General features: G+C 39.2%; 1 protein-coding gene across 4 annotated transcripts in view; it reads right to left on the bottom strand.

The window, feature by feature from the left end:
• Positions 1–1,996: 1,996 nt before the first annotated feature.
• The window catches only part of NAV3 (neuron navigator 3), a 275,195-nt gene continuing 250,257 nt past the window's right edge, over positions 1,997–26,934 (bottom strand). For all 4 annotated transcript variants that reach the window (XM_075058235.1, XM_075058237.1, XM_075058236.1 and 1 more), the window contains 12 exons: positions 23,807–23,960; positions 20,750–20,924; positions 16,847–16,944; positions 16,091–16,186; positions 15,619–15,787; positions 14,638–14,873; positions 12,541–12,695; positions 11,530–11,601; positions 10,901–11,097; positions 10,112–10,230; positions 7,143–7,346; positions 1,997–4,948 (listed from right to left, as the gene is read on the bottom strand). In XM_075058235.1, coding sequence (XP_074914336.1) covers positions 4,829–4,948; positions 7,143–7,346; positions 10,112–10,230; positions 10,901–11,097; positions 11,530–11,601; positions 12,541–12,695; positions 14,638–14,873; positions 15,619–15,787; positions 16,091–16,186; positions 16,847–16,944; positions 20,750–20,924; positions 23,807–23,960 — 1,795 coding nt within the window. In that variant the 3' untranslated portion in view covers positions 1,997–4,828. The remainder of the gene's footprint in view (positions 4,949–7,142; positions 7,347–10,111; positions 10,231–10,900; positions 11,098–11,529; positions 11,602–12,540; positions 12,696–14,637; positions 14,874–15,618; positions 15,788–16,090; positions 16,187–16,846; positions 16,945–20,749; positions 20,925–23,806; positions 23,961–26,934) is intronic.

Raw genomic sequence — 26,934 nt, forward strand, 5'->3', positions numbered from 1 at the left:
TACTAAACCCAGGACTTTACTTCATTCAGTGTGCTCACTCATTGCTATTTATCAATGTTTGTTTAAGGTTGCAATTGAACAAAGAACAGTAAATGCAATTTAGTGTAGAAAGGCAAGGTCACATGGCCCAGGTCTTACTTAATTTATCTTTCATGACAGATTCTATTTTCTGCTGCTACTATTATTACCTGGCAATACGTTTCTCCCATGATAGTGCATCTGTAGCTCTTGCACTGCCAAACTTAGTGGCAGCATTTAATTTGCGTGACTTTATTCAGTTATCAAGAAAAAGTAGTGCATGCTGAGAAACACAGTGGCTATTTAATGATAGCATAAAAAATGAGTTCTTGTAAGCAAGAGCAATGTCTCAAGTACTTTGCCAAAACCACTTTCCTTTCAGAGGCTGCACTATCCCGTTCCCGTTCCTGTCCTGGGAACCTGGGCATTCACCAGGCAGGTCTCCAGATGAAGGCTAACAGGTAGATATGCTGAGACAGTAGACACAGAATGAGTTTGACAATTAAATTTCATATCTTTTCCCTTAAGTAATGGCAGCTGGATAATGTGCAAAGGCTGCAGCACTGAATTATAGGAAAGCTGCACTGAGATCGCTAAAGTCATCTAGGCTATTCCCCTTTCTGTGCAAGATCAGCTCTACATATGTAATTTTCAACAGAAACTAATCTAATCCATCCTTGGAGACCTACAGTGGTGGAGAAGCCATGTAACTCATCATATATTTCCTATAATATTATACACATATGGTTTTGTATGACATTCCGATACTCATACCTGCGTTAACTGCAATACAAATATACCCATGACATAAGTGACCCAATAATGTAGCTGTAAAACAAACCTTCATGGAGGGCCCTAGCAGGATTCAACAGGGGCCTGTTCTTGACAAAACATTGCTTACTACCTTTACCTACAAACTGAAAGACAAAGTAAGATGATGGTTAGCAGCTTTTGGAAGTCAGGGAAGCTGGTGGAGCGGTAAATTAGGTGCTGATTGTAGAGAATGATCTGAATCATTTGGTAGGGTGGGCTGATTTGAAGATCCTGTTTTAATACAGATAAGTTTGCAATCATACATCTAAGGAACAAAGAGCATAGTTTATACAGACAGGATTGGACAAAGTATTTCAAAATGATGCAACATGAAAAGAAGTCAGGGTCTTGGTAGATAATTAACTGAACATGAGCCTGCAGTAGGATGATGCAATTAGAGAGTGAATGTCAGCCCTGAAGCCTAGGCAGGGAAAATACAAAGTGGGAGTAGAAAGGTGGTATTAGTTCTGTTTATAGCAAAAGTAAAATCATCACAGGAATACCGTGTGCAGTTCTCATACCCACACTTCAGGAAGGACTCTGACAAATCAAAAAGTAGTTAGAAAGTCCTTAAAAAATCTGTTGAGGTCTGAAAGGCATGCTTTATCATGAAAAGCTAAGAATGAGCAAGCTGCTTGTATTATCAAAAAGAAAAGCAAGAAAGACTATTACTTAAATGTAAAAGATGTTTTTGATTGTGGTTGGCCTTTTAGTATAGGAGGAAAAGGCATAACAAAAGACAGTTTGGGGTATTTTTCTCTTGAAAAGAAAGATAGGTAAGATCTAACTGCAAATAAAACCCTTAAAAAACAAAGCCACCCAGCGAATAATTAGCCACATTGACAGCGAGGTGCTGGATCTCCTACTCTGTACTGTCTAAAGGTCTTTCCAGGGATATGCCAATTTCAGGAGAAATTACAGATCTGCTGCTGAGACTTAAAGCTGAGGTGCTACAACTTGCAGGAGCATAATGATCTCTTCTGGCCTCAAAGTCTGTGATTAGCTGACTAACATAACTCTCCTTTCTTGCTCTGAATTCTATTAAATCATATTTATGTATATACCTGCTGAGGAAGTAGCTCTAAGTCCTTCAAGTTTGAAAATAAGGCACAATACTGCACCAGTTTTGTACAGATTTACCACCACTGAAATCAATAGACTTGTATTTGAAGATAATCTTGAGAACGGGGAGACTGTAAAGTTGTTTCTGAACTGCACAAGCTGTTCCCACCATGGAAACAGCAATTCAAAAATCATACTGAATCACTGGAACTGGAAACTACTTAATTTTGTTTCTACAGAGATTAGTTCTGCTGAATACAGAAAATCACATCCTCCAGTTTGTCATTTTGTTTATGTGGTTTTGTATTTGAAATAATATCTAAGCATTAAGTGGTCCTGACTGCAAAAACACCAGACTGTGTTTTCAATAAATAATTCCACTTTAATGGCAAAGTAATAATTTAGACAGATACAGTGTGCACACCTGCAAAAAAATATACGCAAGCTGGTTTACAAGCTAGAGGAACAATAAACCAATAGAAAATACATCATCCAGTTAAGTCCGATGACACCAAATACTTATTATTAGGGCTTTACAAAGACTACAAAACTTTTCAGATGATTTATTTCACTGTTTCTGTCTATTTACATGATATGTTACATCAAAAATGTACAAAATATAAAATGTGTACAGACAAATGTTTCACAAACAATTTCTGAGTTGTAAACTAGGTGGACTCACTGAGATGTATCGCAGGAAGTTTTGTATATGTAATATGTAATATTGTGTGTTTGTGTGTTATATATGGCAGGAAAAGATTCGCAGGTTTGCTCAGAGCACAGGTACAGGAAAGAGCAGCTTTCCTTTAGTTCTTTGAGTCAGTCAAGGTGTATGCGCTGACATTTTGCATCAGAAATGGATCCAGATTGGGGGGCGTGATGTTGGTCTGACTGAATCCTACATGCATAAAATCAGAGTTTTATTAGGGCAATAGCACCGTGTAGGAACCTCTAGATTCAGCGATGCAGCTCAGTGCCATTTGGAAACTGCATTGATTTATCTTTGTTTTACAGCGAGTGACCACAGGGTGGCCACAAAGAGTTAATAGCACCAAATACACATCCTGAAGGTAACATCCCTGGAGGTGTACAGTACATGTCTACACAATGCCAAAGCCCTTAGATACCTTCTTGTTTCTATGCACCTATTTTAACCGGACACCTCGTGTGGTAAAAGAGCGTTTCCGATTATTCTGAGCAGTTTGAATGCAATCTGGTTGTAGCCTGCCATGACATATGCACTTAAAACATTTTCAGATTTTTTTCCCCCCCAAATGTATTGGCTTTGTATAGATATTGAAACATGCTGACTGTAGCGTTGATAGCTCCTGCATAGTCATAACAACTGTAAGTACAGGACAAACACACCAGGTAATAACAGCTTTTAAGGTTTGCATTCTGTATTTGTTTGCAACATACAGGAAATCTCAGCAAGTGAAACATCTCTTAACACCAACAGAATAAAATACAATTTTGTTTGTTTGTTTGTTTTTGATTTGATTTGTGCAAGGCTTTTTTTTTCTCTTTTTTTTTTTTTTTCAATATTTACAATACCCACCCAGTAGACTGTGCAAAACCAACCCACTTTTACAGTATAAACTCTTCCTCTTCCACAGTGGACATCACTGCTTCAGTGTTCTTTTATGCTGAATTCTTCATGTACAACAATAGCAATCAAAACAACATGCTAAAACTAGAAAAAGGAAAAAAAAAACCATATATTTGTGCTCATGCTGCATCAAGTGCATCCAGCTCTGCTGGATAAGAATTCAAAACATCTATCCTCCAAAAACTCCATTCCATGGGACCAAATGGATTTGAGCCGATTTTCTCAGCATTTAGGTGGCAGTGGAAGTGGGTTTGGGTTCCTTGTGTATTTCTGAGGGTAGGCAGAGCAATCTATTCACAAGATAAAAATATTATATAGCAACTGTTCTTTCTCCTATCCATTACTTTAAAAAATCATGATATACAGATATGAGGCTACTGTGTTAACTGATGTTTTCTCATTAGTAAATGAAGAAAAAAACAGTGTAAATTACCAATGGTTTAGGAATTAAACCAACTGTAAAACTGTTCTAGAAATCTGTTTTAAGGCAGTGAGACAGCACCATAAGAAATGTTCCTTCTTTCACTGAAAAGGCTCAAACAAATGAAGCCCTAAAAAGCCTTTAATCAGTGTTGGTTAATAATTGGTATAAAACTGTTGTTAAGGAGTGGGCAGGTGGTTAAAAAAGACCTTTGTGGTAAAAACAACTTTATAAAATCTGTGACTCGTGTACTAAAAACTTGATGGAGCGCATCACCTTGACCATGGCAGTTAGAATTAAATTGGCACTTATCCAGCATATCACAGTCATGTTTTCTGGTGATTGCACAATACTGTTTGTGCTTTCTGAGTTACTATCATCATCTTTGACTCGTTTTGGAATGGGCAGTAGCGTACAACACAAACACCACTGCAGTCCTGTGACCAGCACCATGTGGCACAACAGAGGTTAGAAGAGAATTAGAAGACCGCACTGTTCATGCAGCGCCTCAGGGTAAACTAAAGGAAAAAACAGAAGAAGTTGCACTGTAAACTTGTACAGAGAAACAGAGGCAGAGAGAGAGAGACAGAGAAAGAGGAAAAGGGAAAAAAAAAATATTCCAGTTTGGCTAACACGTGTGCAATCTGCTTAGATGCCCTTGGTCTAGGGCCCTTTCCAGTTGACAAATGGAGTCTCACTTGGCTCCATAGGTATTGAAATGCCTTGAAATTAAACTAATTCAAGCTTTCCACTTCAATTTTTTCTTCCTGACTTTGCAGATTTAGGTCTCCTGCCTACCTACAACACACCATTCTCACTCAGGGACCTCGGCGTGCTGCTTTAATACTGGCAGTGGTCTAGTGGAAACAGATTTTACCATAATCCTCCACCAAGGTTTGTCCCTTTCAGAGAGTTGATTCAAGGGATGAATCCAAAATGTCGTCATGGTGGCTGGTGCTGTCACTGTCACAGCTTTGTGCGCTCGAATAGTTGGCTGCCTCTTGAAGCCTCATTAGCATATTCATCTGAAAGAAGAAAGCAATGTTTACATAATCGCGTCTCATTTAATGCTGCAGTGACCGTGTTAAAATTTAATTAAGCTCCCTTGCTGCATGAGGTGTGCTGGTATCTAGCTGAGGGGACCAGACAAAAGGATTTCAGAAAGGGCAGGGTGTCAGTGGCTCCTCCTGGCACCCTTTTCATTGCCTTCTGGTCTTTAAATAGAAGTTTAAAGGTCCAAAGAGCCAGAGGGATACAATGGAGCTGCCTGATAACTCTCTTTAATTCAGGGGTGAGACCGGCTGCAGCTGCAGCACCGGCAGGGGAAGGAAGCCATATCACAGCTGGACATCTGGGCCCATATTTGGAGACAGTCAAGCTTCCAGATAATTTTTGGATGGTACCGACACACTACATTGGAAAAGCGACTGAAAACATCATCACGCTAACATAGCCCCTCTGCAAGAGAGAGACGGGGAGGGAGCCAGAGAGGGGTGGACCGAGGCCAGCCGCTTCCTAAAAGAGTCCCATCTGCTGTCGAGGGGCTGACCTCAGCAGGGGAGCAGCAACAGATCCTCCTACCCAGGACAGGAGAGCCCACACATAATTTGGGGACTATTAGAACCTGAAACCCATCTGAAAAAATCATCAAAAAGCAGCATTAAGCCCCAGAAAATTACTTGGATGCTTGACGCCTGACTCTGTGTAATGATCAGGATTTTATTTATAAAACATCCGCTTCTGCCAGCAAGCTCAGGGCCGCAAGCAATGTTGACATTGCTGTGGTGTTTTTCAAGGAACAAATACGCTGTCATTACAAAAAAGCAGGCGGTGACAAACCAAAGAGAAAGAGGGATTCTTGTGCATTTGTATGTTAAGCCCCTCTTTCCAATTTGCTCAGGAATCCTTACATCTCTACAGGTTTCAACCTGTACAGCTTATAAAATTTTCTCTAGGCACTGAACAGCATTTAATACTCTTTAACGCTATCAGGTAGCTTTTGCTGATGGTTGAATAGGTGTCTGTGTTTGAGAATACATGCGGTGGGTGGGCAATACAGCCTGCACGTGATATGTCCTTTTTCCGCAATCACAGGGTCTGTCTCCCCGTGAGCTCCACCAGAGGCAGGGGCAAGGGACAAGTTTCAAGCTTCTGATATTTAGTCAGATACAGACACTGACCACAGTGTGCAGGGAGCAAGGGTGACGGGACACTGAACTCGAGCTGCCCACGTATTTTCACCGTAGTGGAGATGATGCATACGTGCTGGAAACCTGGCCAATACACTCACTGGCAGCCCAAATCGCAGGGTCAAGCAATCACCCCAAAGCTTATGGACTGGGAGACAGGGGATCAAATGAGGTGATTTTCTACACTTTTTCAGGATGCAAGGTCTGGTTTTGGATACCAAACACTTCAGTGAGGCTGAGGGGCCGTTCTCTTAGCACTGATAAGAGTTAAATGCATTTTCCTTTGAGAAATTCCCTTTTCCAAGGGCTGCCTGTATTCCAGAAGTACAGGTCTCTAAAATGGCATTTTGAATTGTGATAAAGGCAGTCTATAGAGAAAGCACTATACAAGAATAACAGTTCAATATAGGCAATTTAATAGTCCATTATCAGAGGCGGCAATGGTAAACCTAAACGTCTGGGATCATATTTAAATAAAACAATACATGGCATTGAGGGAAATCAACCTCTTATCTTTTAATGCCACCACACTTGCATTCCCTTTACATTAAGACTGTTATACAGTCATCAGTTATCTTGAAATGTTCTGAGGCAAGAGAGGATGGCTGTCTAATTTGCATTTCCACTAAATTCTCTATGATAGACAAGTTGGATAATGCGAGTTTCTCAGTCCTTCATTTGCAGAGTGTAGGTGATGGACTGCCCAACCTGGAAAGGTGTTTTTAGAATAAGCTGATTAATAAGTTGCTGAAGAGTGGTACCCAAACATTATAATGATGAAGACCAGATACATTTCTGGGTGGATGGGAATTGCAAACAATTCAGGGATGTATTCATGTGATGGTGATACCTGCCCACCTGCTAGATTTTCCTTTTCTTTTCAACTTTTAGAATAAATTATAGTAGGATTCATTTTAAAAGCCCATTTTGGAACAGGTACACAGTAGTTTTTTTACGGTACAGTGTACAATTTAACATGTGACAGTAAAGTACATACTGGAAAGCCTTTTCCCCAAAGTTTAAATCTTACCAAGGGATCCCCCTCTGTATCAGTCTGTGGAACGTGCTTTGAGGTTGTTCCTTCCTTTGCTGATGCATAACCTTCATAACCAACATCTTCTGGTCTTAACTGAAGTAGCGATGGCCACTCATGCTGTAGAGACGCAGAGCTCCATGGATAGGTATCAGCTACCCACTTGGAGGGATCCTCCCAGGGTGCCCTCTTACCGTACATCTGTATTACGGATATAACACAGGTAAATATCCTACAGAGTTTTCAGTCCCAGTTGTAACAGCAGACAAAAGTCATCAAAAACGTCTAAACCATTTTAATAAGTGGTTTGCTTTCAAATGGGTTCAGCACTCGGATATGAGAAGACATTGAAAAGACCTCATCTCCATTAGTGCTCCTTCAACAAGCAAGGTGGCTGGAAGCTGAAAAGCACTCCATAACTAGTGATACTTGTAGGCAATGGTGAGAGCCACAAGTTCCTGATACAATGTGAAATGAGACCTTTAGGTAATTTACTTAAGGCGTATCGGTGAAATTAACTCAGACCTATCTAAAACATTCAAGTTAATTGGATTTTGTTTGAAGTGAATTAGGAAGTGCCAGTACAGATTGTTCTCTTCCCCTAGCAAAATGGGATGCAGAAGCAGACAAGATCTTAAGTCTGAGATCTTGTACAAGGTTAACAGAAGAAATTCACAAAGAATATGTTTTCCCTACTATGAAGCACAAAAATGTTGACGAATCTGGAAGGAGGACAGAGGAAGGAAGAAAGAGAATATTTTAAGTTTAGGAGATCTGGTAGCTTTCTCAGTAAAATGCACCATTCTCCACATTGCTGTTCACAAGCAACATGTTAACCAAGAGCCCCTTGGTCGCTGCTTTACAGATTTCCTTTAGCTGTGACAAGGACACATTGGGATGGGGAGCCATTCACCAGGGCTTTCTGTGATTTCTCCCAGCAAAAACAGCCTCACGCAATCCAAGGAGCAGCATAATTTTGGCAGGGCATGCACTGATGGAGCATTTGGATGGGCTGCACTCCTAAAGGGAGTAAAACAGTGAAGGATTTTAGTGCTAAAGCCAGAGAGATGAGTTGTGCTTATCGCTGCAACACCTGCTCCCAGGCACTTGCTGAATCCAGAGCTCCACGTTAGACAGCCAAGTTCCCTATGTTATGCAGAGACACTCAGACTCCTTCTGCCCTACACTGAGGCTAGGCTGCTCTAACAGGGATCTGCCTAAATAAGCCAAGAGGAAATGTTTCTCAGGGAGGTAGCAGGCTAACTCCAGGCTGTAGGCAGCACTTCCCCTCCTCTGAGATTAACAGCAATTAAATCTTTTCTGGAACCTGGAGCAAGGCTTGTAAATTCTGTGTCTGACGAGTGAGTTTGCAAAGTACCAGGCTAGAAAGGCATTTTCTACCAGTCCCCGGTTCCAGGAACATCTAATTATACCATATAAAAGATTTCTGTTTATTATTAATAATGTTATTCTATGGAAGCCGTCCAAAGCAGCTAAAAATTGGAACGGTTCATGAAGCAACATATTTTCTTCTATATGCTGCCATCTTCTGCTCCAGAATTAAAGTTTTCATTTAAGTAGGTACCCTGTACACTTGGGAAAATGTAAGCATGAAGAATATCACTGCATTTTTATAGCTGGTCTAAACAAGCGCTGTTAATCTCACCATGGCTGTTCTATCAGATGTTTGGCAGTTTTTTGCACAAGGCATAAACATTCTGTAATTCCCAGAGAGATAAGCAGTTTTAGGAAAGCGTGAGATATTCAACAGGCAAGATTCTAAACCTCCATCGCATCAGTATGTCACTATGTCAATACAAGGTGATAAAGAAACTGCAGCTGCTTACACAGTGCTTTGACTAGTCCATAACAATCCCCTCTGCACTGTGCAGTAATTTCTTTCAGTGTCATGTGTGGCAAAAAACTGCCTTTCCACAAAGCGTCTTTTCAGACGACATAGAATTGCAGTGCATACAAGAAAAAGGGAGAAAGCCAAATAAAGATTGAAAAAGAAAAAAAAAAAAAACTCAACAAAAACCAAAAAGAAGAAAGGATTAATTTCAAGTTTTAGGTTTGCTCCAAAGATGTGGAATGGTCTGAAATCTTAACCTATATGGGACAGCTTATAGTGCTATCTACCGCAAATCTATTTGTAGCCGCCTTTCTATTAAAGTAGAAGAAATTTTAATAGGTCATTAACAATCAGTGGAACTGCTGCTAACACCAGCTCTGGAGAGGATCGTATAGAGGGAACCGTGAAGCACTCTGATCTGATGGCACTGTTAACCAAAATGAGAATTACAGTCAGGAGGAAATCTTAGCCCATACAGAGAAAGAAAAAAGGAGAAATGAAACTGCAAGAAATACAAGCAGGGTTGCAAGATATAAAGGCAAAAAGGGACAGACCTTCATGTTCAGCAGGGCCAAAGAGTAAATTATCTCAATCGGGTTAGATAAGGTCAGTAAGTTGTTTTTTTTTATTTTCTGAATGGTGAAAATATTCTTGTTCACAAGCTTTCCTCCACAAGCCTGTGTGCCTACATGTGTACATAGGTGGGAGAGGATTACACAGACCAAAGCTATTTTCTTGCACCAGTGTAAGGGCTATTAACTCTTCCATGCAGGGGTAGGCTGAGACCGCCTTGATTCAGGGAGACAGTCTGAGCTGTATTTAGCATTGCTGTGAACTCGTTAGACAGTGGAAAAAGAAGAAACTTCCTCCGGTCACAGAGGAGAAACCTTCTTCATAAAATACAAGATGTGCCAGTGCTGGAGTGGATAAAGCCAAATTATACATCAGAGTAAGAGCAGGTCAAAAGGAGTTCAAGGCTGATTTCTATAATCCCTCCACAGATTTTCTTCCTGCAAACATGACAGCATTCATACTTGGATGCATTGGTAAGAAGTAGCTTGGAGAAAGGCTATGAAACTACTTAAAAAAAATTGCTGGGAAACAAATGAGATACCTGAAGTCCTTCTCTCACAGCTTCCAGAAGATACGGCACCAGGGAATAGTTCCAGAGGTCTGTGAACCACACTCGGGAGCCATCAACATCCATAGGGCAAGGGAGGAAGAGGCGGGGACCTGAGAAGTCAAGCTGTGTATTAAAAGGAGTAGAACTAGGGAACACACTAAAAATAATCTTCACAGAATTAAAAAAGCAGTATTAGGGCACACTTAAGTGAAGCGAATGCTAATACAGAACTACAATAAGGGAGCTATCAGTCTCCTGTTATTAAAAATGAACTAGTGTCACTTTATCCACTTCTAGGGCCTCATGAACACTTACAAGTTTTACGGGCAAAGCTATGTAAAAGGATGACTTCTTTGCTAACATAGCTATTCCACTGAAAGACCTCAGGCATGTGTATATCTCTGACCTGCTAGTTTGCTGAACTGACTGTCCAAGTGTTTTTATTGCTGTAATTATACTGCAGTGTAAAAGCAGAGAAAAAAATTAAGCCTAGGAAAGTTGCTATTGAGGTAATGTTTTGTACTTTTAACTTTTTAAAATTAGGAACATTTCCTTGAAAGTCTTGAAAGCAACCAAGGCAGAAATACCAGGAAATACATACTCTCTCATTAAACTTCCCATTTTCATTTCAATTTTGCTGGCAATGAGACAAATTCCCCAAACTGATGCTGTACTTTCCATTGAGAGGTGACAGCTTTTAAAAACATACTATATCCTTCACAGATCCCTAAAGTGCTCAGCCTGCATCCTTATTTCAAGCCATTCCACCAATGGACTCACCAATGGTTACATCTGAAGAGCTGTGCGTTTCGAGGAAGCTGTTAAGATGATGCCATGTTTTGGGGATCCAGTCAATGATTTTGATGAGCTCGTTATTGCGTATGTTCCTTTCTATTTCAGTCTCAATCAGTTTCCTTCTCAGATATCTGCCCAAGAAACCTTTAACAGGTTCTGTGTGATTAGCACACAGCACCCACCTGGGTAGAAAGGATAAATGTCAAGCAGCAATGAACACCAAATACAGCATTTCCTCTTAAACATAGAGATGAAGGTAATGTCATAAGCTTCTGAGTCTCGTTAGTCAGCAAGTATAAAACTGCTCCAATGAACCACGTTATTGCCCACCGCTACAACACAATCGTTACAGGCTTCAGCAGGAATTCAAGACGCTGCTGAAGACAAATGGAATGCAAGAATGCAATCGTCCAGCAACTTGCTAGAGGTGTCAGAAAGCATCTCATTTCTTTCACCATTCCTCAACACCATTCAGAGACCCATCAATACAGGAGACACGCAGAAGCTCACGTACTTTGCTGTGATGAGACACGAGATCAATGTTTATTGAAGAACTGGGCTGAGGTGCAGGGAACTGTGCAAACATGGCCACAGTAAATACAGAGTGAACGTACCTGAAATTGTGATGGAGCTCCAGATTTGGTGAAGAAGAAACTCCCTGGTTCATGGTTCCAATAATATAGGGACTGAAAAGAGAAAAGCAATAGGGTTTTTTGAGGGAAAATCCATTCAGATATTCAAAGAATATTCTGTCTTCTTATCTGCACTAGTCCAATTTTAAAAGAGTCTCTGGATGTATCGTAGTCTTAGATTTAAAATATTCCTGAGATGTCCCTTTTTTTAATGTTTATTCTTGTATGATTTCCCTCTCTGCACGTTTGTAGTTTACTAATACACATCTGTAATAAAGAAATAAATGAGGCAACCCTGTCTTTGTGTACCTCTTAATTTTGGAGTAGGCTTAGAGTTTTAATCTCAGAAGTCAGTGAATCTCATGAGTAAGACATAGCATACAGTGATTTTATGAAGGGCAGCCCCTATGATGGCGCTTTTACAGCAGAAATAGCCAATGTTATAGGTCAGTGAAAGTTCCAGAAAGCATTATTTTTATTCTTGCTTGGCAACAAAGGACAATCAGCAAACTTCATACTTCTTCACTGCTACAGGAAAACTGAAAACTGTAGGAAGTGCAAGTCCGCCGAATATACGGCTGCTTCTGCATGGCATGGTTCGTGGGTTCACACATATCCCAAATTCCACTATTATAAAGGGCATTTCTTCATACCCGCCTGTAAGCTGTCCTCATGGTACTAATGAGCTTGTGTGATCTGACAGGGTGAAAGGGATAAGACCCTAATTCAGTCAAGTGTTTAAGTACATTCTTAAATTCTGTGGTACGTTTACATCTCACTGAGATGCATGGGAGTCATATAAATAAAGTGAAGCAGACACCCAAGTACTTGGCTGAAGAGGGTTAAAATTATTCAAGCACATAAGGGCTTTGCTGACAGCCTGTGGGAGTCTTAAGTTTCCACTGGGACATCTTATTTTGCAAAATAACAAACAGCTTTTACTGCTTTAATTGCAAAAGGTCTGTAAAAGGGGAGAGAAGAGCTACTACCTACCATTTATTATATTTACAGTTGAGGAAGCCATTGAAGATGTCACTTAGTGAACCGATGTGGTGAAGATTATCAAGAATTATGACCAAAGGGAGGTCAGCACCATTGTTGTCAGCACTGCATTGCTCAGCTAGGTTTGCTAGGTATTGTCGCAGATCCTTCAGCAGAATTAACAAAAAAAACCCAGAAAAGATTAACCCAATTAGACCACAGATGTAATTTCAGTGGAAAAGATTTTCAGAAAGATAAAGAGGCTGCTACAGAGTTTCCCGACTGTGGATCATTCAGCTGGATCAGCGCATGCAGGAAGACCTGCTTCTTAGATAGGGCAACATTGAAGCCACATGCTAGGAAAAACAAAGGCACTAAACATAAGACAAGCGACTGAAGCATACACATTCCTATTTGGTGGATACATTCCTTAGAAACCTGCTGATAAACTGTCTTATCTCCGGAGGAAAATAGGTTGCAATAAAATATGCCATTTCCAATGGGCTGAGATACTCACATCAATTGTTGGACCTCTGTTCTTATGAATGGCACGTTTATATACCAAAACACCCCCATCAAATCACACAATTTAGGCATATTGAACTGCTCCTTCAGATATCTCCTTTCACCACTGTCCCTGAAAATCTGTTTGTCCTTTTGGGGATACTATATCACACCTTATAATAAAATTTGTAGTGTAAATTCTTTTTTCTGTCAGTTATCTTTCTGGTTGCTTTTAGTGCTGGAGTAAAAGAGAACTTTCTATAATCAAAACATTTTGTATTTTTCTCAACACTTCATTGCCCTTGAGGGTCTGGGCTAGTCAAGTTTTACAGCTGTATCTCTAAAGGTATCTAGTTTTGTCAGTGTGGGGAATGCTCAGTATTATGGACAAAGTTCCTATTGCCATTTTACTTTCTGGATCAGGGATAGCAGAATCTTTTCTTCTTTAATGGGAACATGCAATTTTTTTTTTATTTCAAGAAAGATTTTTGTTTGGCTTTTTATGATCAGCTGTCTCTAGGGGAACATCATGGGTTTCTTCATGGAATAGCACCATCTGTATTATTCAAACACACTTGGTATTTGACAATGTTGTTTCTTTTTTTTACTATAAACTCAAAAGTTATATATAAATCTTAATAGAAACAAAAGAAAAAAGAAAACCCAAACAAAAAAACCCTCCAAACAAAACTATATACAACAAGCAATTTACCAGAAATCCAAAAGCTTACTCTCTTGTGGGACAATTTTCATTATAAATATATATGGTATAATAATAAAATGTAAACACATCCCCTGCCAAAGTAAATGGCATCACAAATCCTCTGTATAAAGACAGTGAAAAGTGGTGTTTTTACTGGAATGGTCCTCTCACCCCTTTGGGATCTGTAGGTTCTTCCTTCTTATATTATGTTAACATTCATTATGTTCTGTGCAAATCAGAAAGCTCTGGGCAAAACCTTTCATTTTCTTTTCCCTGGGTACCAAGTTAGGAGTATACCCAATTTAGGACAGCAAGTGAATAGTATTATCTGTGGCTAGCACAGTAGTCATGCTAGAAGCTTGATAATCTAAGCTATGTAAATCACTGTGAATGTGACATGATGCACGAGGCAATTTTTGTACGGTCAGCTTCCTGACCGATGCACGCCAGAAACCATGGCAGCAGTTGTATTTATCCAGTGCTGATTAAGGAGATGAACCCAAGACGGCAATTCAAAATCCCCATTCTGAAGTCTTTGCTAACAGTCAGCTGCTCTTATCACTATATAAAAGCAAGTTAGACTGATATTACTATATATCCAACCTTTTTGACAAAGGAATTACAGACACTCTAAGAATTTTGTTTATATAGGAATTTCACTCTGCATCTATCCTTAAGGTGGATTTCCTCAAGTGAGGGAAAATTCAGACTTCCTTCACAAGTGCTTCAGTGGTTTGTTTAGAACAGAAAGATCTGGTCCCTGTTTCTCACTGGGATTGGAGACCGAGTTCTTGTAGGAAAAAATGCTAACTGAGCAACAAAACAGTACGCCAATCAATAGGATCTGCTCTGCATCATCACTACAAATTGGGCGATAGGTTATCTTTTCAACTGTAACATACCTTGCTTGATTTGTGATCTACGTTAAAAGTTGCAATTGCATCCTCAGTTTTTTTTCTGCCAGATTTAGTTATAATATATTCAGCCAGCCTGTTAGCTAAATAGGTCTTTCCTGTGCCACTGGGTCCTGACAGAATAATCCTGCGATGCTCCATCAGTAAATTAAAGTACCGCTGGGTAATCGGCTTAGGAATCAATGTGTCAAACACAAAACTGTCCAAACTGTTTTCTTCCACTCCTGGGAACAAAAGAAAAGAAAAATGGTCTGTCTTCATCCTTGCTAAGGTAGGCATAGGTTTGGCCCCACACCTGATGGCATCTGTGCTATGCTCAAAGCAAGGTAAGATACTTCTGCCTAAATCAAATTCCTATTAAGGGCTTCCTTACTGTGGAAATGCTTATATCCTTCCGCAGGGCCAAGAAATTAAACAGCGGTAGTGGGACGAGATGGGTGGGAGAGATGAAATCAAAGTAAATGTGAAGAGAAGGCTCAGTGAGGCAAAGATGTACGTTTCAGACACTATGGGCAACCATAACAAAAAAAAAGGTCAGAGTGACAGCCACAAGGGTTACTGGTTGTCACAACAATGTATGTATAGTTCTTCTGAAGGCCCCCCTCCCCTCCAATAGCAAATCCCTACAGCTTTGAAATGTATTAAATTTTTCCTGCGGAACTGGGTAAGGCATAAATATTTCTCATCATAATGTCTCTTTGGGGGTTGGTTTTTTTGCCACTATTCAGAAATTTGTGCTTTGCTGTGATTTGGCAGTCAGGCAGAGAAGGACAGAGATATTTTTAGATTTGCCTCAAAATGCTGCACCGTGTTAGGTATTGTACAGTGTCATAGAGAAAATTTATATGATAAAGTCCTTGAACTGGAGACAAAATACAGAAAGGTCAGGTGTAAGAACAAAAATATGAAGGCTTGAGGGACTGCAGTGAGGAACTCTACAGTATCTGCAAAAATATTCTTGGCGTTTACCTTTCAGGTTCACAGTGATGATGTTATTATCTCCAACCAGATATCCACAAGGCAGCAGTTCAGGCACTTCTAGGCTGTGGGCTCTAATTACATCCCCTATACAATAGCTAGCAATGCAGTCAGAGCTTAAACCCAGGCTAGTAGTCGGATCCACTCGGAAAATATATTCCTGAAATTATATGAAAACATAAGACATAAAAATAATTATTGAATGAGAGCGGTTCGGAAAACATTTTGGTGCAGGCGAAGTCACTTGACAAGAAGATTCTTGCAGTCACATTCAATAGAGAACTGCCTACAATCATGAAAAAAGAACAGCAACATTAAGAATAAAGTTTAATTGTGGTGTTAGCTATATGTCAAAAAACAAAACAAAACTAAAACTTGGCAAGACAACCCAAAGAACATAGAAGTTTTCTTAAGTGAAAAAGAAAACTGAGTTAATACTTGAGCTAATTTTTCAAAGTCTTACCTTAAAGAGACGTCTGATTACACCATCTAAAACATCCCATTTTGTTTTTCCGCTGACTCCAATTGATCCTATCAGATATGCATGTGGTTTTTGATCCTGCAAAGAGAGTTTTTTGGAAACTGGACTAAAAATGGTGGTAATCAGTTTTCTATAAAATTCATAATTTTCCCAATGAAGAAAAAAATATTCTTTAGAATGTGATGCTACAACTTTGTTAATAATCTCTGTGCCAGAAATAGGTATAGATGATGTTACTTTGGTACATCTTTATAAGGAAGGAAATACAGTATCTTATTCTGCTCTTTGATTGCATCTGTGTTTATAAAGAGATGAATATAAATAAAAGTTGCACTATATTTATAATTTTTTGTAATACAGAACATGAAACCATGACAATGCAATTCCAAATTTATTACCTCAGCAGCATATTCATAGTTGCACCCTAAGGGGTCCGAGGCATAGATCTGATTTATAACGACTTTTAAATGGAGATAGCAAGTCCCAGAACATCCTAGTACTAATTAAACTGAGAATTGGTAGTGTCTGCGCCACCACAAAGCAGAAGGAGGCCATATGACACTAGTCTGTGGAGAATGCCTAACTGTATTGAGCACGGATGACAGAGACGAGAGCTGCTATCTTTAGGGTATTTTCCTTCAGTTCCTGGCTGAAAATACTGAAACCAGTTGAGCTGCTATACTGCCAGATTTGCCTGAGCTATAATTCTGCATCTAGCCCTTTGGGTAGTGAACTTACCTTGGCTCGACTATAGCCCTTGTTTATAGTGACTAAAATTTTCACACTATGACCTTCTTTGTGGAGTGCTCCATCAGTGACATCATCCAACAAAATATCTACAATAAAAGAAGGGAACTAAAGTGATCAAGCTGACAAATCACATCAGCTATGTTCGCATCATCAGTTCAATATTTGTTCAAAGGACCTTTTGGTTAAAAAGAAAGGCTGCCATCACAACAATTTGCAATAATTTTAATGTGTACTTATTCCTAATTCACCTTTTCTCTTGGAGATTAAAAAAAAGTTATAATTTGTCAATTTTTGAAGCAATATTAGGAGCTTTAATCATGTAGAAATGAATAGGGAATCCATAAATAAATAAATTCTTGCATCATGATCTTGTCTTTGCTTTCCTTCTTGGAACTTGCTCAAAATTACCATAAGTCCACAAAGCAATGTTAAAACCTAAATTAAGTTTATATCTTTGGTGACTCATTGTGCCCTTTAGAATGTTGTAAGGAGAAAAAAAAAAAAAATTCTTGCATTGATATGTTTGCTGCTAAGTAGAATAGCATTTAATTTCTCTTTCCAGCTGATTTCTTTACCTTCTGTACACCTGGCATGGATAGAGTCTTTTTTAACCAAATACAGGCTTACAAACTGTAGACAAACATTAGAAAACCACTTTGTACTCCTCCAGAATATGGGACTCTATTCAGCCATTGCTCTAAGAAAAGGCTTCATTTTTCTTGGAGGTAAAGAGTGATTCTGATCTGCTTTGTGCCTCAGTTTCTACCTCTTCACTAACTCCTAAAATGTGAAAGCAGGAGGACGTATTTCTTACTGAAGGCTAAGTCTGCAGCTTTATTGCAAGGGATAAAACTGCTTTCTTCCTCTAGAAGTTCTCTCAGAGATTTCACTGTTAGACATTTAAATGAACTATCAAATTAGGAGTGATTATGGATTTGCATTTTCTTCAAAGGCCAGCACAGTAATCCACTACCCTAAGTCCTGCTTGTTCTTATTGTGGTGACTGAAGAAAAGCATCGACTTCGTGTCATAGCCTGCACAAGGTCAGATTTCACCCAAATTAAATGAAGTGCCAGTAAGATTCAGTCGCTTGCTTATAGCAAAACCAAAGAAGACTTATTAATATGACAAAAATGAATGTATTAAAAAATAAGTCCTCATGTAAAACGTTTGATAACTTACACCCAGATCTAGAAAGCAGATTCTGCTATTGGGTTCTTTGTTTTGTTTTTTGAAGAAGCATTTTTGTTGTGAGCTTAAACAAATCCATGCTTGTTTTGTTCCAGGCAGACAGTTTTTCTGTGCCACCAATGTGGAATGTTTCACTTCACTTGTCTTGTGTGTTGGCATATTTGACAAACCTTAAGAGTTTCCATAATGTCATAGTTTGTCTGAGGGCAATTTACAATATAACTGATCCCTCGGTGAAATTTTTCAATATTTGAATGACCCTCATGTAGTCTTTAAAATACATTCTTCTGTAAGTCTTTAGGAATGAGGAACCACTCTGTGGCTAGAAAAAAATGCCACTTTCTAAGAGCTCTCTCTCTTACTGATATAAAGGGCTCAGAAGATGCCCAAGGGGGTCTAATTTCATGGTGGTGCTAATTGCTTTAATTATCTCCTGCCAGAGCTCCTCCTTAGGTGCGCTATGGTGGCTCTGGCTCACTTCTTGTCTGAGCTCTGGCACTCTTTCCACCGGACAGCACAGACAGAGTTTTGTACTGGTCCTTCTTTGCTGCTCTTTACTCCAGTGACTGGCTGAAATACGGGTGTCTGTGACCACCGAGCCCCTTCCCAGCTTGCCACTCACACCTGTCAGGAGGAGATGGTTATACCCTTAGGAAGTGGCAATGGAAAGCTTTGGTCATTTCCAGATGACCATGGGCATTCGGAGACACTTGTCTCCCAGAAAGCGCCACGGAGTTTTTTATTACGATGAGCCAAAGCCCTCGTTATCTCTCTCAGCTTAGTTCCCAGCATGATTAACCTCTCCATATCTCAGGGACTTTTGTTCAATAGCACTCCAGCTGCCACAGAAATCCCACAAGACTTGGTAGGAAGCTGTCACCCTTCCAAGTTCTTCGGCATGGCAACAAGATGATACAATGATCAAAAAGGCTGGATTCATAATCAAATGAAATCCTCCACTCCTCATTAGGCACACTTATTTCTTTGATTTCTTATGACTGAAAGTAATCACTTTGCATGCTAGAAAAACATTTAGAACCAATAACACAGAAAATTATATAAAGCTTATAGAATCATAGAATAGTAGAATCATTTAGGTTGGAAAAGACCCTTAAGAACATCGAGTCCAACCACTTCTCCCAGTCTTCTTGTTCTTCTTCCTGTTCCTTCTCCTACTCCTTTATCCCCTTCTCCTCTTCCTCTTCCTCTTTTTCTTCCAGCTTTTATTTCTTCTGTTCTTTTGCTAAACAATTCCTCCTGATTTTGTTCATCTTTATTCTTTTTCTTATCTTTCACCTTCCTGCGTTCTTCCCCCTGGTCCTCTTTTCCTCTCTTATTCTCATCCAGTTCTTCCCCCTTTTCTTCAAACTCCTCCTCCTCCTCTTCCTCCTACATGTTTATTCCTGTACCTAGACAGAGTTGGTGCTAAGCGACAAAGTGCTAATAGCTGCTGCTCACGAAAGAAATTCTACAATTACCATTTTGAAAAAAAAATCTGTTCTGGTTTTTATTTCTTTTTTTTTATGTTTGTGGATGCATGAGCAGGAACCATAGTTAAACTTTTTCTCCCTGTTTTTGCAACACTTCATTGTACACTGAGGCCCAGCACAGGCTCACCCATACTAAAAGTTAAACCTGGCAAAAAAGTAGGCTGGAATGTAAATAAAAAATAGACCGATTTTCCTATAAAATCTGATATTAACCAGAAGAAATATTCAAATATCCATGTAATCAATGACTGGCAAGATAATACGACTAACTGCCAATACAAATTATAGTCAGGCAGTTTGGCACATTCCCAGCTGTACTCTTGCCTAGACTCTTTCTACAATTATTAGCCACATTTCTATTGCTTCCAGAGACTGCATTATACTTTCTGTGGAGTCTACGCTAATGAGCGCTGCTTCGCTTCTGCTCTGCTCCTGGTTCTACTGTTAGAGACAGCACTTCTGTTTCTTGGCTACATTATCAAAACAAGTGTAGAAGGCTTATTATCATAAACTCTATGGCATGGAAAATAATCAAATGTTAATGTTCAGGATGTGGTCCAAAGTTCTGCTTGCTTTCTCTCATTCAATGAAACAATGAGCTTGCTTAATAAGCCAGGCGGGGTTTGGCTCCTGTGACAAATGGTGCTTTGGTCCAACGTAGACTAACTAGCTATATCACATTAAAAAAATGTAAGGGATAAAGCTAACTGAGTCCACCTTCTGCCCCAGCTGCAAATATGAAATAAAGGTAAGGAAACTAACTGAATGATAAAAGATCTGTAAACAAAAAAAAAAAAAAAAAGGAAGTTTCATGTACTATGCTCTTATTTATTCCACAGGGACAAGAGAATATATCTGTACAGTTGTCAAGTATACTACAACACATATTGTCCTCTTCAAATAAATTGTAAACTAGATGACCAAAGGGTATTGTAAACTAGGTAGGTAGAGAGTATCATAGCTAGGAACTAAGCAAACATAATGAACAGCCTGTTAGTATTATGCAGAGCCTTCTAAAATCTACATTTTCAGAAATGACTGCCAGCATTCTTCCTCAATCTCCATTAGTGAATGTATACTTGATGTTTACCCAAGTGATATGAGGTCTTTTAATTTTCAGGCATGCCTCCCATATATGGCCCATTAAGAGAGTGAAAATAATAAATTCTTACTAATTGCTGAGGCATGCATGTGGACAAAATATATTTACCTGATGTAACAGATTCTGTGATGTTTAAATTGTTCAGAGAAAGTCCTAGTGACTGCCGTGATGAAGAAGATGATGTGCTGCTTGAAGACTCTGATGACGGCCGGGCAGGCTTTCCAGTATTTCCAGTCTCTGCCTTTAAACGATCATTTTCAGCTTTCAATATCTCAATTTCATTCTGTATTCAAAAGAAATCAACATAAAAGCACAGCAGGTTATTCTTTCGGAATACCACTGGGGGTGGCTATTCTGGTGCTTGCCATTCACCTGCAGGAGCTGACTGGTTTACCACTTTCACAGCAGTATGTAGCACTGTAGATCAGAAGTATAACACAGTCAGTGAAAACTGCATTGCCTTCACTTCTGAAATGAAGGGGGAAACCCCCCTATAACCTTGTTTTAGCTTTTGCCTCAAGACAGTTCCTAAACAACGTAAGCGTCAAGCTTCAGTGTTTATTATACAGTTGACCATAATACCAGTGTGGTGAGAATTTTCCCAGCTTTCCCCAGTTTTATAAGCTACTTTCTATTGTAAAAAATCGTAGGTAACAGTCAGTTAAAATCTTGGCTATGTCAATGTTTCTAAAGTCACAGAAAATTATTACTGCCATTGAATGTAAAATTTAAGCAGTAACTTCACAGAGGAGAAATGAAATTAAAAATGGACAATTAGAAATTGATAGTTTAACAGTTTCACAACCCTTCTTGCTATCAGATAATACTTTTTGATCATTCAAACATGGGATTGTTCACATAACGGTCAGCAAGCCCTCTTTGATGAAAACATACAGTGACAGATGAATCAGAACAACTAGGAATTTTTTTTAGCTAAATCCTCTGTGGTGCCAAGTGATTATTGAATGTACAATAATAAAATGAAAACTTAGCCTGAGAACAGCCTGGTACCAGCTAAATCTAGCTTTCAGTCGCTTCACGAAGCACAGTACAAAGCAACTGCTTATTCTTGCAGACGGTTTTGCACATCAAATTTAATTCCGCATTCACTAATACTCTGCTAAAAGTCCTGTTCTTTTATGAAAGCTGTATGGCTACATTATACAAATAAAAACATAAGGGGTAGCATCACAAAAAAACCCTGCAACAGCTACAAAAAGATTAGATCATATAGGCAAAGGTGAGGAGATGGTGAAAGGGAAGGGACAAACCAGCAAAATAGTGACAGAAGGTAATAGATGAATGTACCAGTTTAGCCTGGGGTTCAAACCAGGAGCTATGGTGAAATGAGTCACACAGTCTCCATCTACTCTGCAATTTACACTGATTAATTACACAACTCTTAGCAGACTGCCTTTCAGCTGAGCTTTAGATTTTTAAGGTGCTTTGAATACCCATAGTATTTGTATATCATTCCCACCAAGCTTCCTTTTTCCCCTTACCAATCCTCATCAACTCTCCAAAACATCAGAGTTTGGCACCTCCAAGGTGGCTGCCTCTGCTTTTGGGAAAACTTCAGAAGAAGGGGTGATTACCAGTGACAGCATCTGAAGTAGTCACCTCTGCCCAGCTTTGGCGAAATTCAAACTTTCGAGGCCTGTGACCACAGCAGACTCCTCTCTCCGGGGAGTTCACCTGGTTTAGGCACTCACATCCAGCTGTAAGACCGTAATCAGCTGATAAGCCTCCACGTCCTGCTCTCCACCACTGCAATTAAATGTATTCTACCCCTTAGAATCCCTAAAAATTTTTTAGTGACTCCAAATCAAATGCTTTACTTTCGTCCGGACAACTGTAACCCATATTTACAGACCAATTCTTGATTATTCTTCCCCCTAATTGAAGTTCAGCCAACTATCCACTAGCAATGTTGGCACCGAGTGGTGTGAGCACCCGGGAGGGTGGCGGGTACCCCAGATGTTTACAGGTGTGACCGAGACTGCTATAGACAGGGTATAAACAAAGAGGTCTAGAAAAGACAGCAAGCCCACCAGAGCAATTCAGCTGACAAGCCACTGGGGTTGGATTCAGGTGTGTAACTGGGGGTTTCCAGTGTCACTGGGAACACGGTCTTCCATGGGTAGAATGCTAAACCTACAAGTCCTGTGCAGATACAAATCCCTGAGGCTGGTTCAAACGCTAATAGGTGCCTATGCTCAAACAACTCAATTTCACCTTCTGTGCCTATCTTAGGATGATTTTAGGATAGCTTTCTAGGTGCCACTACTGCAGGACTAAATCTCAGTTGACTACAACAGTAGTTTATCACCTAGCTCATACCCAGACATCTAAATGTAGCTGTCCCAGTCTCAACCTGAATCTCCACCCCATGGCCTTGATTCTGTTTCCCAAATAGAGGTTTATAGTGCCTTCAGGGATCTCCTAGGTATCTCACGTGTCATTCCAGAAGGGCCCAGACCTACTGAAGGACCTATGTCATGCTGTGTGGATGTTGTAGATACTTTTGGGCACCCAACATGATACTGGACACTTGTATGTGGGCAACAAAGCCGAGTCCTGTAAAGCTCCGTGCTCTGCTGAAGAACGTTGCCATTCTTTCTGCATCCTTTCAGTCTCATGAAAGGGAAACTCTTCTGATGACAAAAGTGTTCAGCAAGGATTTGGACCAGTTTCACAAAATAATGCAGTGAAATTTTAGTGATGCTGGATATAATAATTTAGTTCAATTTTACATTCTTTGTTTCAGCAAGCCGCAACTGGGGTCCGAAACAGAAATGATGAGAGAGTGTGCACATATACCCCCCGCCCCAAGAGTTCAGAACTATGTAGAAATCACTTCTCGATCTGCTTGTCTGTCATGTTGCTTTTCCCAGTCATAGGGTTTAGATAACAAATATCCTTTAGGCAGGGATTACGTCTCCTTCCATATCTCTTAAACACATTTTAGTTATTAATATAAATGCTAAGAATATCAATATTATAAGGTGAACACTTATCATACCCATCCTTCGGAAGTACTGTCAATCTAGCAATTCACCTTGTATTGACAATTTTTTGGTATCTGAAAGAAAGTACTGGGAAAGGAAATACAGCAGGCATACCTTTGGTGTGCACTCCTGTCATCACTTAAGCTACTGCACTGACCTGCATGCGGTTCATGGCTTCCCGAATCTGATCCAGATGGTGTGCAGAGCTGAGGGCTTCAAGACGAATGTCTGTTAATTTTAGCTCTTTCTCCCTCAGCTCGCTCTTTAGCTGAAGAATAATTTCAGCCTCTGCCTCTGTGCACTCACAGATCCTAAAGAGGAGCAGGAAACAGGCAGGAGATTAAAGGAAGGTTCTCCCCCCAAAGCAGTGCCATTACTAAATATCAAAGTACAGAAAATGCTTGCTGCTGGTGAAACCTATGAGTGAAGAAAGAATCTTATCAATGAAACATGAAAAAGCTCAAATTGCAAATTAAAAAAGGGAAAAAGCCCTCTCCAGATGAAATGATCAGCTTGCTTCATACCTTTCCAGTTTAGTTAGATAGTTCACTATGGTGAAAAAAAGTTGTTAAAAACTTTCCAGAAATCTTTTTTTTGCATGTGTATCACCCATTGGTTTTAATCTGATTTTATATCTCCATCATTTCTTTGGTGCAAAGGTTATGATTTCCCTAAGTAGCAACAGTCAGAACTGAAGTATGCTGATTATTCTGTACTACTGATAGTTATTATCTGATATTTATCAGCAACAGTTTCCTCTGTTTTGAACAGTACACAGAGAGACAGTCCTTGACTTCATGATCTAGAAGATTTTGATCTGTAATGGTTTTGATTTGTGATGGTTGACTTCTTGCCTATAGTCTGTCATCTGGTAATGTAAGGTATCTGAAAATATGCTGGTTGGTTTTGTTTTGTTTTTTTTTCCTTGAAGACTGGATTAAAAGTAATTACCATGTGATTATTTTTCATGAGCATTAATTTTAAGGCAAGAAACCATTATATTGTGAGAAAAGAGCAAAACATGACTGGCCTAGGGACCCCAGTTCTCATGTCAGACTGTTTTGCCTCTGTGTGTCATCATCAGACTTAGACCTGTTGCATAACAGAACCAGTAGAAAATAAAACACTGAATTTTGGCTACGTTGTTACACTAAGCAATGTTTTCAGTCAATTCACTAAATGTTATTGTTCTTTATTACTGTCACTATAAATAGTTAATAGTTGCAGAACAATTTAAATATGAAAAATATTTTATAATAATAAGTATTATTATTGTGATTATTACTACTAATATACAAACAAGAAACAGAGGTCAACTTTTAATTGCCAGAATGCATGCAAATGCATTTTGGGAAAGAAGATGCAGCACTCTTCAGGTCAGCAGTTGGATATACAACTCCATGCCCCACACTCAATTTTACCGGGATCTATGCCTGTAGACCACGTGACCGTTTTGCCTTTTCTTTGGTGCCCAGACTAGAGATGACCTGCATACACACGTATTAGACAGATGCAATTGGAAGAAAGTAAAGTAATGGTTTAGAACATGAGACTCAGGTCAGGAAAATATATAAAGAAAGTGTAAGCAAAGGGAAGATGAAGAAGTTCATGGCAAATAAAAAAATATGGCAAATTGAAGAAGGAAAATAATGAATATCATTCACAGCATGCACAAATATTTTAAATGTGAGTAAAAATGAATAAAGGCATATACTAGGATTTTTTTCCAAACGTTACGATACAGGTCTTCATTTGATGTGCCCATACCTATGCTAACCAAATAAGAAATGAAATTTTATTTACATGCATATATTGTCTGATACAACAACTTGGACAACTGGGGATTTACACATCTATTTGTTGGCTATTTTCTTTTCAGCTTTTTTGCAGTACATCTTGAGAGGCATGGACAAAAAGACCTTGGCAAGCCAACTTTAAAGAAGGTAAAGATGAAGCAGAAAGCAGGGCTACGGTTCTGGAAGAAGCGGGAAAAAGCTGTCTAGACTGGTAAGTTAAGCAGAATGGAAGCAGAAAGTATGACTTGAATTTTCTTTTGCAGATTCCAGAGCTCTTCAACACTTAGCTCCGACAACTGTAAAATTACATAAAAAGATGAGACTTCATCAAAAGGAAGAAAACCAAAAAGATAAGTTAGCATTTGTGAGCAGTCACGGAAAGAAGCTCAGAAGCCTGATCAGACTTCAGACAAAGGTTCAAAGTAGTTAGAAAGAAAGAATTTCACTTTTTCTTTCTTGTTACAATCTCAGGATTTTTATATCAATAGGTTGCTTTGGGTAGGAGGAGTAAGTCAGTCACAATCTTTGAACAGAAGCTGCTGGCAATTATAAAAAGTCTTGAAGGTGACAGAAGTTTAAATTATGCAATGGAAAACTGAGTCTTCCAAAGAAAGTAACATTATCAGTATAACAGACAAAGAAATTAATCTAAATAAATATATTTTACATGATCTTCCACATGGTTATGTGGAAGGGAAAGGAATCTTTGTTATCCTGTGTAGAAAGGTGACAATAATAAAAAATGCAATAATATGATCAGAAAGATCAGTTTAAAAATGTTATGGAGGAAGAACCAGAAGGCTATGAACTTGACAGAATTTAGGAAGTTAAGGCTCAGAGAGAGACCAAATAGCCATGGGAAGAGCTTGGGATGAAAGACTAGATCTATAGCTTTGCCCTTGATAAATTCTGGGAACACCAGCACATCTAGAGAGCAAGTCAAAGAGCCAGAGGAAAAAAGCAGGATTGGTGGAAAGGAAACAGGATAAGGTTATGAGAGCAGATCTGAGAATTGTGAGTAAAAAATTTTGTAGAGTAAAACTGTTTTGTTTAAGTTCAGGCACTTGCTATTAAGGCTTTTACTAGTGATTTTTAAGTTGATAACAAATCAGACTGAAGGGTCCCAAACATAGAAATCCTCCTCCCAAAACACACATATACCCCAAACCATAAAAATGTTAGCTTCCTATAAAAAAACCCACAAAACTAGAGATCTAGATGAGTTATTCCTCACTAGTCTGTGTGGAATGTGAGGAAAGAAAAACATTTATTGTGGAAGGGTTTCTTCTGTGGGAATATTTGCTGTCAAACTCCTAAACCTAGTATATAAAAATCATTAGAGTCTATAAAAAGTTAGTCATAAAAGGCACCTAACCTAATGCAGGGAAATTCTATTCTAAAGTGCAGTAATCAGTCACAAGACTAGAATTCCCCAGGTGCTTTAATGAAGAGTAGTTGTGACCTGATTATTCTCAGTTAGGACAAGGAA

Source organism: Buteo buteo, chromosome 26, assembly GCF_964188355.1.
Source record: "Buteo buteo chromosome 26, bButBut1.hap1.1, whole genome shotgun sequence".
NCBI classification, from domain to species: domain Eukaryota; kingdom Metazoa; phylum Chordata; class Aves; order Accipitriformes; family Accipitridae; genus Buteo; species Buteo buteo.